This window comes from Tachysurus vachellii, chromosome 19 (assembly GCF_030014155.1).
Source record: "Tachysurus vachellii isolate PV-2020 chromosome 19, HZAU_Pvac_v1, whole genome shotgun sequence".
NCBI lineage: Eukaryota > Metazoa > Chordata > Actinopteri > Siluriformes > Bagridae > Tachysurus > Tachysurus vachellii.
This window is the reverse complement of record NC_083478.1, coordinates 20,102,636-20,116,934: the sequence shown is the minus strand read 5'-3', so window position 1 is coordinate 20,116,934 and position 14,299 is coordinate 20,102,636. Positions and strand designations below refer to the sequence as shown.

At 43.7% G+C, this 14,299-nt stretch overlaps 2 protein-coding genes across 2 annotated transcripts; both read left to right on the top strand.

Moving 5' to 3' along the window:
* Positions 1–1,836: 1,836 nt before the first annotated feature.
* On the top strand, positions 1,837–7,169 carry LOC132862545 (fibronectin type III domain-containing protein 7-like). The gene is made up of 12 exons (XM_060894606.1): positions 1,837–1,853; positions 2,496–2,692; positions 2,819–3,082; positions 3,213–3,473; positions 3,603–3,863; positions 3,990–4,244; positions 4,335–4,595; positions 4,716–4,982; positions 5,392–5,655; positions 6,006–6,266; positions 6,478–6,741; positions 6,907–7,169. Exons 1-12 carry the CDS (start codon positions 1,837–1,839, stop codon positions 7,167–7,169), a joined length of 2,835 nt encoding a protein of 944 aa, XP_060750589.1.
* A 2,116-nt stretch (positions 7,170–9,285) lies between these two features.
* Positions 9,286–14,190, top strand: LOC132862544 (fibronectin type III domain-containing protein 7-like). Its single transcript, XM_060894605.1, has 10 exons — positions 9,286–9,463; positions 9,581–9,838; positions 10,057–10,320; positions 10,989–11,249; positions 11,769–12,029; positions 12,176–12,442; positions 12,662–12,922; positions 13,008–13,268; positions 13,490–13,750; positions 13,925–14,190. The coding sequence occupies exons 1-10, from the start codon at positions 9,286–9,288 to the stop codon at positions 14,188–14,190; spliced, it is 2,538 nt and encodes an 845-aa protein (XP_060750588.1).
* Positions 14,191–14,299: the final 109 nt, after the last annotated feature.

Below are 14,299 nucleotides of genomic sequence, written 5' to 3'. Positions count from 1 at the left end.
GGAAAGAATTACAGTATCACAGTCGTTACTGTACAGCGTGGCTGCAGCAGTGACCAGAGCACACCTGTGCTACTGAGATCAGGTGAAAAAAAGGAGTAGAGCTATATAAAATAATGACAATGATGGCACAACTATCATCAAACAGTCAGTCTTGCAAATTTTGTCCAGGCTTGTAGTAATAGTAACATCACAACATCCCTTTTCTCCAGTTATCTGCCCCCCTACCAGCCTGGCTGGAGTTACTCAGTGTGGCACCAATGACATTATCATCACATGGGACCCCAGCCCTTGGCGAGGTGTCACCTACTTCCTGTCGTCCCAGCTGGACAATAGAGCAAATTCCACTTTCAACACCACGGCAACATCCTTCACATTAAACTACCTTCAGTGCGGTTTGCTATCCACAGTGCGGGTGGCAGCACAGGACAACACCTGCATTAGCCAGTACAGTGCACCAGTGCAGATTCGTACAGGTATGCCTCTTGCTTGACATTGGGATATTTAGTCCTAGGAAGACAGCAGTTATTCAATTTTGTGTCCTCTTTGGTTCTGCTTAGCTCCATGCTCACCTTACGGGCTGGCGGCTACTGCTAGTTGTGGCACAAACGTGGGTAACTTCACTTGGCTTGGTGCTGCCGGTGCCCTCTTTTATACCACTACACTGGTGAGCAGTGATGGTAGCTCCATTTCCTGTACATCCAGCACTACTTCCTGTGTGGTGAAGCTGGACTGTGAACGCACATACACAGCCACTGTAATCTCTTCTACTGGGTTCTGCAACAGCACGGTGAACAGCACTGTCCAATTTTCGTCAGGTAAGCAAGTCATAGACCAGTTTACAGTCATGAGAGGCCACATCTGTTCAAGCGTGTTAGGTCTATCACAAATAAAGTCTAAAGACTGTAGTCATTTCAGGCTAGGCATTTACTAGGCTAAATCTATCAACAAATTTGCTTTCATTATTTTCCCTTCTGCTCCTTATTTTTTCTCCTTTCTATCCCTACAGCACCATGTCTGATCAGTAATGTACAGACTCAGCTTAATTGTAGTGCCAATTCATTGGCAGTGCAGTGGCCTGCTTCTGGAAACAAAAGCTACACTGCACTCGCTATAGGCACTGATGGCACACGACCTTCCTGTAACACCAGCAGCTCTTCCTGTACTATCCAGGGCTTAAGATGTGGACGTACTTATGGCATTGCTGTGACTACCGCCAACATTCAATGCACCATCCAGGGTTCTGACCTACAAGTACAGACAGGTACAAACCTCCAGAGATGCATAGAATCACCGTGGATGGTTTGAATCTAAAGAAAGACAGGAATTGGCCACCTAATCTACCTTTAATGTCATTCAAATATTTTTGTCTGTATGACTGTGGGTTTCTCCTATTCTTTTCAATCAGCCCCCTGTAAACCAGAGAACCTGTCCGTTGCTCTAGCATGCAACACCAGCAGTGCTAGTGTATGGTGGAACACCACTGGGTTGGACCAGTCATACAAAGTGTTGGCAGTGAACAACACAGGTGTGCTGAACTGTAGCACCACAGCATCATCCTGCACTTTCAACCAGCTTCGCTGTGGAGAGGCATATACAGTCAGTGTTACTGGGGTTACTCAACAGTGTACCAGCCAGCCTAGCAGCTCCGTGGATCTCATCACAGGTAAAGTTAACAGAGGTAGACAGGCTAGCAATAGAGCTACCTGCACCCACAGGTGAAAGACAAAAATACTTATGCAATGTTGGCAGACAGTGATATCTACTCAAAGGTGAGACATTTATACCTGCATACAGGTGAGAGACAGAGGTACAGTATCTGGACAAAGGTGAGAGACAATGATACCTGCATACCAGTAAGATAAATGCATACCCACAAGAAAGAAAAATTTAAATACATTTGAGTTATAGAGGATCATGGTGGCTTAGTGGTTAGCACGTTCGCCTCACACCTCCAGGGTTGGGGGTTCGATTGCTGCCTCCGCCTTGTGTGTGTGGAGTTTGCATGTTCTCCCCGTGCCTCGGCGGTTTCCTCCGGGTACTCCGGTTTCCTCCCCCAGTCCAAAGACATGCATGGTAGGTTGATTGGCATCTCTGGAAAATTGTCCGTAGTGTCTGATTGCGTGCGTGAATGAGAGTGTGTGTGTGTGCCCTGTGATGGGTTGGCACTCCGTCCAGGGTGTATCCTGCCTTGATGCCCGATGACGCCTGAGATAGGCACAGGCTCCCCGTGACACCAAGGTAGTTCGGATAAGCGGTAGAAAATGAATGAATGAATGAATGAGATATAGAGATACCTGTCTACTAGTGAAAGAGTTGCATATACAGAACAATGGAGAGAAAAAAAGAGAAAGTGATAGCTGCATAAAAGTAAGATATGCCTCGTGAGAGAGTTCGACTGTTACTCCTTAACCCACTACTTTGTCTCTTTCAGCTCCTTGCGTCCCTACCTATGTCACAGCAGTGTACGATTGTGATACTTCAATTACATCTGTAAGGTGGGACGTAGCCCGTGGAGCTGGAAAGTATGTGGTCTATGCAGTGGGTAGTCAAGGATACAAATCCAACTTTAGCACCACAGACACCACCTTTGATTTCTCAGATCTGCGCTGTGGTCAGGACTATAATATCACAGTTGTCGCAGAGAATAGTTCTTGCAGGTCTCAGCCCAGCCAACCCTTCAACGTGTCTACAGGTACTGAGAATGAAAATAGTGTATAAACTTGTTTAAAAAACGAACTATATGTGTGCTCAGAAGAAATATTGTGGGATGATAAAGGAATATTTAGCTCTTTTTCATTCCTATTTTCTCTGTGTCCAGGGCCATGTCCCCAGTCGACTCCTCGTGTCTTGCTGGACTGCAGTAGTAACTCTGCTGTTGTTTCATGGAGTCCTGGTTATGGCATTCTTTATTACAACGCCTCAGCTGATGCCATGGATGTGAATGACCGTGTGACTTGCAGCACAACTGGATCTTCCTGTAACATAGCTCGCCTGCAGTGTGCTCAGTCCTATCATATCCGTGTCACCGGTCAGGGCTATACCTGCCCCAGCCCTGCCCAGGGGTGGGTGCCCGTTACCTCAGGTAACAGGTCCTTAAAATATAAAAATTTAATGTCAAAGTTTAAGACTTTTTAAGATTAAACCTCTGAAATGATGTGTATACAATTTTTACTTACATAACATAACCTATTCTTTTCCTAATATTATTATAGGCCCCTGTCCCCCAAATCTGGTGTCTGTCCAGGTTCCTTGTGAGTCAAATGTTATGTCCATATCCTGGCAGACCTCTCAGGGTTCTGTCTCTTACCTGGCTGTTGCTCAGAGCAGCATGGGACAAAGGTTCAATTGCAGCAGCAATGGGACAACATGTGACATTCCTGGTCTCCAGTGTGGACAGACATATGAGGTATATGTGTCAGGAGTGGTTGGAACGTGTATAGGACCAAAGAGCCAAAGCCAGATTGTCAAAACCGGTGAGAAGGATCACCATTTTTGAGATACCATCTACATTCTCAGATAATCATTTATATCAGAATACTTTTGACCACCAGTCTTGAGGATATATTAATGATCTTGACCTCTATCTAACCTTACCAATGCAGCTCCCTGCGTGCCTCAGAACATCCAGGTGATACTCGCGTGTCAATCAACAGTGCTTAACGTTACTTGGCAGCAGAGCGGAGGAGCCACTCAGTACAGAGCCATGGTGGAGACCAGTGTTGGTCAAATAATTTACCAAGTTACAGATAAGCTCTTCTTCACAGTTTCCAATATCCTTTGTGGTATGACCTACAATGTGACAGTGGTAGCCCAGAACGATAAGTGCAACAGCAGCCGCAGTTCTGTACAAAGTGCCATCTCAGGTGAATATACAGCCATGATTACAGTACATCTCCTTCAGCGATGATACTTCTTTTGATTTAGGGTGCAAATTCATCTAGAGTCATGTCTCAGTGTTTGTTAATTAAAATTTTTGTGTTTGTCTCCAGCTCCATGTCCTCCTCAGGCCGTCAGCACAAACATAATCTGCAGTTCCAACACTATCTCAGTAAACTGGACCTCCAGCACGGCTGGAGTCAGCTACCTGGCACAGGCTGTTTCTTCAAATGTCTCTTACACCTGCAGTAGCACATCCACATCCTGCACCATCAGTGTGCCATGTGGCAGAACCTACATCGTTTCTGTAATACCAAGTCAAAATGGCTGCAATGGAGTCAGTTCGGCGTCTAAAAGTATTCAAGCAGGTCTGTGTGGATTTCAGTGTTATTGAAAACTCAGTATTTAAACGGTGACACTTTATCATGAAGCATGTCTACATGTTTTTGTATGTGTAGCTCCATGTGTCCCCACCTTGACAAGTGTGCAGATGGACTGCCTGTCCAACTCAGCTTGGGTGGCGTGGAACACATCAGCGGGTGCAGCGTATTACACTGTTCTGGCAACAGACAATTACAGACAGCGCTTTCAGTGCAACTCCAGTGACAGCACGTGTGCAGTCGCTGGGTTACAGTGTGGAAAGAATTACAGTTTCAGCCTCACCGCCAACAATACACAGTGCAGCAGTGGAGTCAGCAACACCATACAGTCTGAGACAGGTGAGAGACACAAAGAGGAAGACAGAGAGAGAGAGACAAAAAGAGAATAAAAAATTGTAAAAAGAAAAATGTACGCATATTTTTACAGAAATGAAAATCTTTTATTGTCTCTTGCTTTAGTACCATGTGCCCCTGAGGGTGTGAATGCGACGGTGGGTTGTGCCACGGGGACAGTGAGCATGCAGTGGTTGCCCAGTGTTGGAGCTCTCGCATATACAGCCACACTTGAGCCACTGGTGGGCGTGGCTTCCTGCTGTTCTACTCTGAATAATAGCACGTCCTGTGAGGTCAGATCCCTTCCCTGTGGTCAGTCATACATGATGACTGTCACTGCAGCAGGACGAAACTGTAATAGTTCTCAGAGCACGGCCATAATGGTACAGACAGGTAACACACTCACACAGACATCTGCCCTCCTCCTCTCTCATTCAACCACCTTCTATGCATTAGAATACTGAATACTGAATTACTGAAGTACAGGCCACTGCACATAGGTTGTAACATAAGAGATGGATGAAAAATTCATAGGATAACAATTAAAAACAAACACATGGCCCCTCTAATATCTAAAGTTCAAGTATACCTTTTGGCGAACATTCAGTTTCTGCTTTAGAGAGACACATTAAAAACAACTAACCAATAAAAATGTGTGGGTTTTTTATGAATATAAAATTAGTGTTGTATAATCTGCTATAACCTTTACATACTGAAGTCACATCCTATATCATAATATATCAATTTTTCCTAGGAATGCTTTCTGTTTCACATTGACCTAATCATGTTTTTGCATGTGTAGCACCATGCCAGCCACCAGGCCTCAATGCCAGTGTGAGTTGCACTGATAATGTTGCGAGAGTGGGGTGGACGAGCAGCGCAGGAGGTCAGCTCTATACAGTAAACGCTGTAAGCATAAACGGAACATTCACAGACAGTTGCAACGGCTTTGATGGAACTTGCGACCTCAGAAGCCTGGTGTGTGGCCTGCAGTACACAGCTACAGTGGTGGCACGACACAGCGCCTGCACTAGCCTGCCGAGTCCCCCAACAAGTTTCAAGACAGGTGAAAAGTCCACAATGCCTTCATACTCACTTTTGAGAGTGCATGAGAGTGTATATGTTTGTCCTACTTACATCTAATTTAACAAATTAATTTTTAAGATCTAAGCCTGTGAAGTAATTTTTTTTTGTTTGAGTCATATAAACATTCTCACTTACTTGTATGGGGCACATTGGCCAACCTCTTCACTGGTACCAACATGTAAAAAGGCTATGCCATGCTCACTTGTACCGGCAGATAAAAAGTCCATACCTGCTTCAGTTGGACTGACAGAAGCACAAGACTTACTACTCTCAGCTTCCTGATATTTCATATTAAAACTAATCAGTATTTCTATAATTTCTCTGCTTCAGTACCATGTGTTCCACAAAACGTTATCCTGGACTTGGACTGCCAAGCGCGCAACCTGACAGTGTCCTGGAACAAGAGCTCAGGGGCACAGTTTTACACAACCACCGTGATGGACAGCATGGGGCGCTCCACTAACTGCCAGAGCCTTTCTGACTGTTGCAGCATTAGTGGGCTTTCCTGTGGAAACATCTACCGTGCAAGCGTGGTCGCCTCTGATTCGTCCTGCAGCAGCCAGAACAGCAGCATTAAAAACATAGACTCAGGTAATAATCACACATTTTTATGGGTGGAGCAGGGCTTTCTGTCCATAGTTTGGGGTAGTAAAATAATTTATATGTTATTTCTATGTTATTCAACTCCATCTATTTAAACATGAGAGGGTTAGGGTTAGGGTTAGGTTTTGCCATTCATTTCTGCACACCAAACAATACCAATCACTCTTGATCAATTATGTTCGTTTTTGTTTTCTTACAGTTCCATGTGCTCCCTATAATATCTTGGCTCAGATGGACATTCTAACAGGCACAGCTATACTCTCATGGTCTTTGAGTGCCGGTGCATTGAGGTATAAGACCATAGCGGTGAGCAGCACCTCAGGATCCAGTGTCTCCTGCAATACTAATCAGACAAACTGCATCCTGAACAATCTGTTATGTGGAGACAAGTACAATGTCACAGTCCAGGCCATTGGAAGCACTTGCAGTAGCTCTGCTTCCATGACTCGATACCTTCAGACAGGTGATGTTTATTCCTTTCTTATTACATTGTAAATTACTCTGCTGTACTTATATCCTTATAAATGTCAAGGCCTGATATTCTTCAGCTGTTACAGTGCAAAACAGTTCTTCACTGTAATATTGACTAGGAAAATGTTTTAATTGTAAGTTTATCTTGTGTTATCAGGACCATGTGTTCCACTGCTAGTGAGTGTGAGCTACACACCACCTGTCGCTCTGCTCCTATGGGACACGACCCGAGGTGCTGATAACTACACTGCACGGGCCGTGTCACTGCAGGGCTTACAGTCATCTTGCTCGACCACTGACACCTCGTGTGTGCTCAACAGACTGAACTGCAGCCAAAGCTACAACATAACTCTGACTGCCTACAGCAATATCTACCAGGATGGGGTCCCGTCCAATACGCTTACATTCAACACAGGTTAGGGGGTCAGCCAACCCATATTAAACAGATCTTTCTGGAGCATTTTTTCTGGAGCAGAATGAATGAGAACATACAAAAAAATAATAATAAATAAATCATGGGACAAATTTGCACATGGACAATAGCCCCAAAGACAAGTGTAAAGCAATATAGGAGTGGTTAAAAATGGCGGCCAAGTCAAAGTCAAGTTCCGCATCTTACTGTGAACCTGTGCCAATGTTTGAAATTTACACTGAAAAAACAAAACAAAACTAGATTTGTAAAGTTCGTCACGACAAACTTTGATGTTGGCTTTGACGGTGCAAGTATTCGCAACGGATGGTGCTTTTTGGAGGCAAGTGGACATAAGGGTTAGTGTTGCTTTTGGAGACAAGTGGACAAAAAGCTAGGTTGCCAAAACATTTGGAGGTATGCGGAGACAAGCATGTGACATCATCCAAATACTCCTGAGGGAGTTCCCCTCATTGGGCTGGTTGTTTTGATATGTCACTTGTCCATGTTGTGCTAATTTTTGATTTTCACGTGACGTCGCGTGACATGAGCACAATACACGTCACAATACACGTGAGGCAGTTTCCCTCATTGTGCTGAGTGTTTTGATATATCACATGCCCATGTTGTGCAATTTTTTTATTTTCATGTGACATCACGTGACGTCACGTGACGTCATCAGAATACATGTGAGGAAGTTCCCCTCATTGTTCTGAGTGTTTTGATATGTCACATGTCCATGTTGTAAAAAGTTTTTTGATTTTGCATATATTGGGGGCGGGGCTGCGGCACAACCGAAAGGCCAGTCGGTACATCACTTTAAAAGTTTGTTCAGAGTATCACCATAAAGGAGCAGTTTGGTGTAGATAGTTCGAAAGCTTGCCGAGTTATAAACCTCCAAAGTTTATAATGGGAGTCTATGGGAAAAAAAGGACACTTTGAGACCCGGTACCGGAAGTACTGGTACTCGGATCGCTTAGAAAAGCAGGTCTCACAGGAACACACTTACAGACTTAAAGCTGCTACAGCACTAAAAGGTACAGTAGTTGTAGCAGTACTAGTCTGAAGGTATGTAAGTAGCACTTTTCAGTTGTTGTTGTTTTTTTATGTGCTTACATATAAGAGCATATTGGTTTACAGTAGGAACAGTGATTTGTGTAAGTGTTATCTGGGGTTGAAAATTTCAGACCAAAAAGAAACATAAAATGTGCTTTTTTTTCAGAGCCATGTCCACCTACTGCCCTGGCAACCCGAACGACACGTAACCAAGGGCAGGTGACATGGGAGGCAAGCGTTGGGGCAGTAAGATACCAGGCCATGCTGGAGGGACACCGGGGAGACAATCTTTACTGCCAGACCACAGAGACATCATGCACTGTGCAAGGACTCCTGTGTGGGACAACTTATGTAGCCCGTGTTATGGCAATCGGCACCAGAATCAACAGCACGTACAGTGTAGGAGCTCTGATCACTACAGGTTAGTGGCAAGACACAGTATGTGCATATAACATTTTAGATGGTAGATTTATAATAAAACGAATGTGTCCAGCATTGCTGTTACTGATACCCTGACTTGTCATTATGTCCAGTCCCCTGCCTGCCAGACCCAACCAGCTTTGCCGTAGCAGTTCAGTGTACAAATAATTCAGCATCTGTGAGCTGGGCCTGGAGTGATGGAGCAACATCCTATGAACTTACCGCTACTAGCTACAACGGGAACCAATTAAAATGTGTCACAACACAGAACAGCTGTAACATTTCATATCTGGAGTGTGGACAAACGTACAGTCTCAACCTGACAGCCTTAAACAGTGCGGGTTCTGTTAGCCTGGATACTGGCATCACCTTCCAAAGCCGTAAGTCGTAGCCTTGAGCAACTTAAGTAAGGAATAAAACTCTTTTAGATGTCAGCTCTTTCTGTTAGTTAATTAATATCTTCTGACTAACTAGAATCGAAAATCCACCTACACTTGAACTTAAATCGGTTATCAATAACTCATACACTGTATATAATGGTAATATAACTGCCTATGATTTCTAGGACCCTGCGTGCCCCGGTATGTGGGTGCAAACGTACAGTGCGGCACTAACACAGTTTTGCTAACCTGGGAACGGAGTCCAGGAGTCATGTACTACTTGGGCAGTGCTACTTACCAGCGTGGAGGACCTTCTGCAATGTGTAACTCAAGTTCAGACAGCTGCAGCCTCAGTGGGCTGCAGTGCGGAGTACAATACTTCCTGAGTGTTAGAGCTCTTACCAAACAGTGCGCAAGTGATTTAAGTGTACCTGTCAACATCACCACAGGTCTCTCTCTATCCTGGCTGCATTTTTTTAATATTTTGCTTCTTGATTTTATTATTGCATGCAAATTATATTTAAGCATGTCCATCAAGGGGCTTTAATCATCTAAACTTTGTTCAGAACCCTGCCAGGTACAGAACCTCATCGTGACTGGGTCATGCACCAGCAATACGCTCCAGCTGAACTGGTCCAATGCCAATGGTGCACTACGTTACACCATCTCGGTCAGTGGAAACCTGGGCTACACCAACACCTTCCAGCGCTTCGTGAACAGCTTGCAGGTGGAGGTTTCCTGTGGCCAGAGCTACACTTTTAGCGTGTTGGGGAACAATGATCAATGTCAGAGCCTCACAAGTGCCACCGCCAAGTTTTCAACTGGTACAACATGACTGCTTTATGCATATTACAGTATATCACTCCATGTACTAACACAAAAAATCCTTTCTCAATGTGATAAGAACAGTCTTTTATGAATACAGCAGCAGTTTTTAGATACAACTGAGATTATTAATTTTAAGATTAGGGTGAGACTGTGTTTAAGAAGTCTTTAATTCAATACTCCCGTTTCAATAAACTCCTTGATCCTTTCTCTGTAGCGCCATGTGTACCAATTGGTGTGAACACCTTCATTCAGTGCGAGGACAACATCGCCTCTATCAGCTGGACAGGCAGTGACGGTGCAGTGTCTTATACTGCAGTTGCTGAGGGACAGACATTAGGCGGCACCTACACTTGCACGTCAAACACAACAGTATGTACTTGGACTAACCTATCGTGTGGGGAGACCTATATAGCCCGGGTCGTTGCAAATGACCTACGCTGCAGAAGCATCCCTAGTAACAACACTACAATCCGCATGGGTGAGACCTTCCAACCATTTTATAAGAGCTTTAAGGCTTATTTAATAAGGAGATTACATCTGCCTGGCTAGCAAGAAGGCAAAACCACCACTGCAATGTAATCGAATAAATGAGTACAGAATGGTGCTGCTAAAATTGTTATGCAAATATTACTACCAAATGATAAGTGCAAAAAATAATGGCTGCTTTGCCTTGTAGCAAATCTCTGAGGAGTTCTACAACTTCCACGTGACATCCGTTTTGCTCAACAAAAATGACATATTGTTTGTAGTAACCAGCCAAATTTCTTCTCTGTATGAATTATGCTAATGGGGATGTGGTAGCCTAGTGGTTAACGTGTTGGGATACCAATCGGAAGGTTGTGAATTTGATTCCTATGTCCACCAAGCTGCCACTGCTGGGCCCCTAAGCAAGGCCCTTAACCCTCAATTGCTCAGTTGTATAAAAATAAGATAAAATGTAAGTAGCTCTGGATAAGTGCGTCTGCTAAATGCTGTAAATGTAATGCTGAAACCTTTTAAACTGTAGCTATGTCTAATGAGAGTAGTAATGAAGGAAAGGTTTTGAATATCAATAAATGCAAAAGGTCTGCTTTATGAATATTAATGACAAGTGGCTGGTCTCACTATAAGCTAAGTTCTAATCAAAAATGTGTTTATCCTGTGCAGCTCCTTGTATACCCCAGATTTTAAACACCACTATGGACTGTAGCCTAAGGGTTGCATCTCTGACCTGGATTTCCAGTCAGGCTGCTCAATCATACGTGGTAACTGCTGAAAACAACATCGGCCAACAGGTGGGGCAAACTACCAACACAACCATCGCTCAATTCTCAGATCTCCAGTGTGGACAGCAGTACTATTTCAAGGTGTTGAGTGTGGGGCAAGGGTGCAGGAGCAGCCCGAGCAACACCTCTGTTCTGCAGACAGGTGTGCATAACAACAACATGAATGAACACCAATTTCCTACAACATTTAGCTTGCAGTAACTCATAAAATAGACATTATGTATAGTTTTAAATGTACTTTACTTTAAATGTATATTCAGGTCATGAATCATACAAAATAATAGATCGACATTTTCCCCTGTACTCCTCAGATCAGTCTATATTTTGTTCTCCCCAATTCTCCCAACTTAGTTATGCCAGGTATTCAGGGGACTAAATGGCCTGGTTTATATGTGTTGATCACTGTGAGGGAAAAAAAATGTGTACTCAACAACTCTTTACATGTTCGCATATAGATCTAGAAGCATATAGATTTGTCTAGGACCCAGTTATTATTTGCAAAATGAATATAAAGGGACTAAAGCAGAATTCTATCTGTTATACCAAGCTGTATAAATTTATTTAAGGTGTTCTTCTGTCAGAGGAACCAGGGTTTATTTTAATCTAAGCTGTAATTGAAAGGTGAGCTATAAAGTTATTTACACTCCTGTGTCCCCTGCAGATCCATGTCCCCCTACTGCTGTTTCCACTTCTGTGGACTGTATTTCCAACATTGCTACAGTGACCTGGGGAATATCGAACACAGCTAATTACTATATGGCCAGTATGGTGGGCCCAGATGGCAAAGTCACAACATGCATGTCGTCGACTACAAGCTGTGGCGTTGCAACACTGCAGTGTGGACAGAAATACAATGTCAGTGTAACTGCATCCCGTCAGCTGTGCAATTCAAAACCCAGCAGTCAGACAAACTTCAACACAGGTCAGACACATGTTGATTATAGTAAGCCTCTGTAATTTCTGCTTAAAGGTCAAGCATGTTAACATGTTAAGCTACAAGGATGCAGGTTTTTTTATACATTTACTCCAAGGTTCAAGACTTCTCACATGTTCATTTTCTGTATCCAGCTCCCTGTGTCCCGTTGGGTGTCTCTGTGGTGATGGACTGCACCAAAAACGAAGCCAGAGTGTCATGGAATGCCAGCCTGGGTGCACAGTACTACCTTGTCTACGCTACAAGCAAATCCAATGACTACGCTGCATGTAATAGCTCTGGTATCAACACATACTGCACTCTGAAGGCCCTCACCTGTGGGGCGGTATACACAGTAAAGGTGGTGGCCGTTGGGAATGACTGCTCTAGTTTACCGAGTCAGCCAGTGGACTTCGGTTCAGGTATATATGAAAGGTTTAAGCCATCTTAAGGCAGTATTTATGAGATAGATACTAGAGCAATCTTAAGGTAGCGCTGTGAGATAAAGAAGACACCCATTTTAAAGTGGTATGTCCACATTAAGGTCGACTAAGATCGATTTTAAGAAAATGTTTGTGTCTTATTTTTTTATAATGTTTGAATGTTTGAAAATTTAATGTCCTGTCTCCTTCCATGTTCAGTTCCTTGCAGACCTGATATTGCTTCCGTGCAGCTGAACTGTACCTCCAGCTTGTTGTCATTGAACTGGACTTCTGTCGGCAGTGCAGTCTATTACACTGTGTTTGCCAGAGCTCCACCTGGTCAGAACTCATCCTGTACCACAAACTCTACCAGCTGTGAACTAAGGCAACTGGACTGTGGTCAGATATACAGCATAACCATGACAGCATCAAACAATCAATGCAGCAGCAACCAGAGCACTGCTGTGCAGGCTGCATCAGGTATTGCAGAGATCATACTTTACTAATCAAGCATGTATGTACTAAATGTCAAGGAGAAATGTTTAATCTCTATCTCTTCCATCAGCACCCTGTCCTCTTGTGTGGATTAACTCCAGCATGAACTGCCAAGCCAACTCAGCACAGGTGCAGTGGGATCGTAATGGTGCGGCAGAGTCCTACGAAGTCCAAGCTCTAGGCACCAGAGGGTACATGACAGGATGTAACACCACTGGGACCTTTTGTAATGTGTCCAACCTGCTGTGTGGCGATGTGTACAACATTAGCGTGTTTGCTATTAATAACAAATGCCGTGTGAGAGGATACCCAGTCCTACAGCTGCGTTCAGGTAAGATGGCTCACAGACCCACATGATGCAACACATGATGCTGACACTAGAGATTCCTATTATAATGTCTATTCACAGAAATTGCCATTGCATCAATGATTATACAAATTTTTGAAAACAGGAATTTCTTTATGATTAGTTTCAGAGCATGTGGTGTGCTTGAATGTGTGTGCATCTCAAATACCAGTATTTCAATATTTTAGTACTTCTGTTTTCTACAGTGCCATGTGTCCCTGCCCCTCTGAGCCCCACTTTGAACTGTACTTCTGGTGCTGTCACCATGACCTGGCAGCCCAGCAGTGGAGCCACTTTCTACAGAGCCCTTGCTCAGGGTAGTGGAGGTTTTCCATCATCATGCAACAGTAACAGCACCACATGTGTGTTCACTGGGCTACTGTGTGGACTGAACTATAGCTTCACTGTCTCGGCTTCTGACAGCACATGCACCAGCTTGTACAGCAACAGTGTTCAGCTGAACACAGGTACAACACACATGACTCTAATAAATTATCAGGATTTTTGTCCATTGTCTGAATGAATAAATGAATGTATGGATGAATGCTTCCTTTCAAATTTTGATCATATAGTAGACAGATTATATTTCTGACTATATTTTGATACCGAAAACTGAATTGTACTTATTTGTGATTGGTCAGTTCCATGTAAGCCACAGTTTCTCAGTGCCTTAATGGACTGCTGGACCGGTACAGGACTTGTGTCATGGGAAGCAGCACAGGGCGTTTTGTCCTACCTGGTACAAGCAGTGGGAGCTAACGGAACCCAGGCACAATGTAGCACCACCAACACAAACTGTTCATTACTCAATCTGAACTGTGGCCAACTCTATACCCTCACTGCTGTTGGCCAGGATGGCCGCTGTAACAGCAGCGCTGCTCAAGTCAATCTCCAGTCAGGTACATAACTACTGAGTTTTTCCAAAAGTATTTGCATGGAAAATTATTACAATTGAGCAAAATCACGATTTTGTGAATGTTTAATAACTCTGAAGTGTTATTTAACGACACAGTTTG

Bases quoted from the DNA above. Each gene is read 5' to 3' on its own strand.
- LOC132862545 (XM_060894606.1), top strand. The intron at 3,474-3,602 runs GTGAGAAGGATC...TTACCAATGCAG, and splicing joins AAGCCAGATTGTCAAAACCG to CTCCCTGCGTGCCTCAGAAC. The intron at 5,656-6,005 runs GTGAAAAGTCCA...TCTCTGCTTCAG, and splicing joins CCCAACAAGTTTCAAGACAG to TACCATGTGTTCCACAAAAC.
- LOC132862544 (XM_060894605.1), top strand. From the start codon at position 9,286: ATGTACTACTTGGGCAGTGCTACTTACCAGCGTGGAGGACCTTCTGCA. The intron at 11,250-11,768 runs GTGTGCATAACA...TGTCCCCTGCAG, and splicing joins CACCTCTGTTCTGCAGACAG to ATCCATGTCCCCCTACTGCT. The intron at 12,443-12,661 runs GTATATATGAAA...TTCCATGTTCAG, and splicing joins GCCAGTGGACTTCGGTTCAG to TTCCTTGCAGACCTGATATT.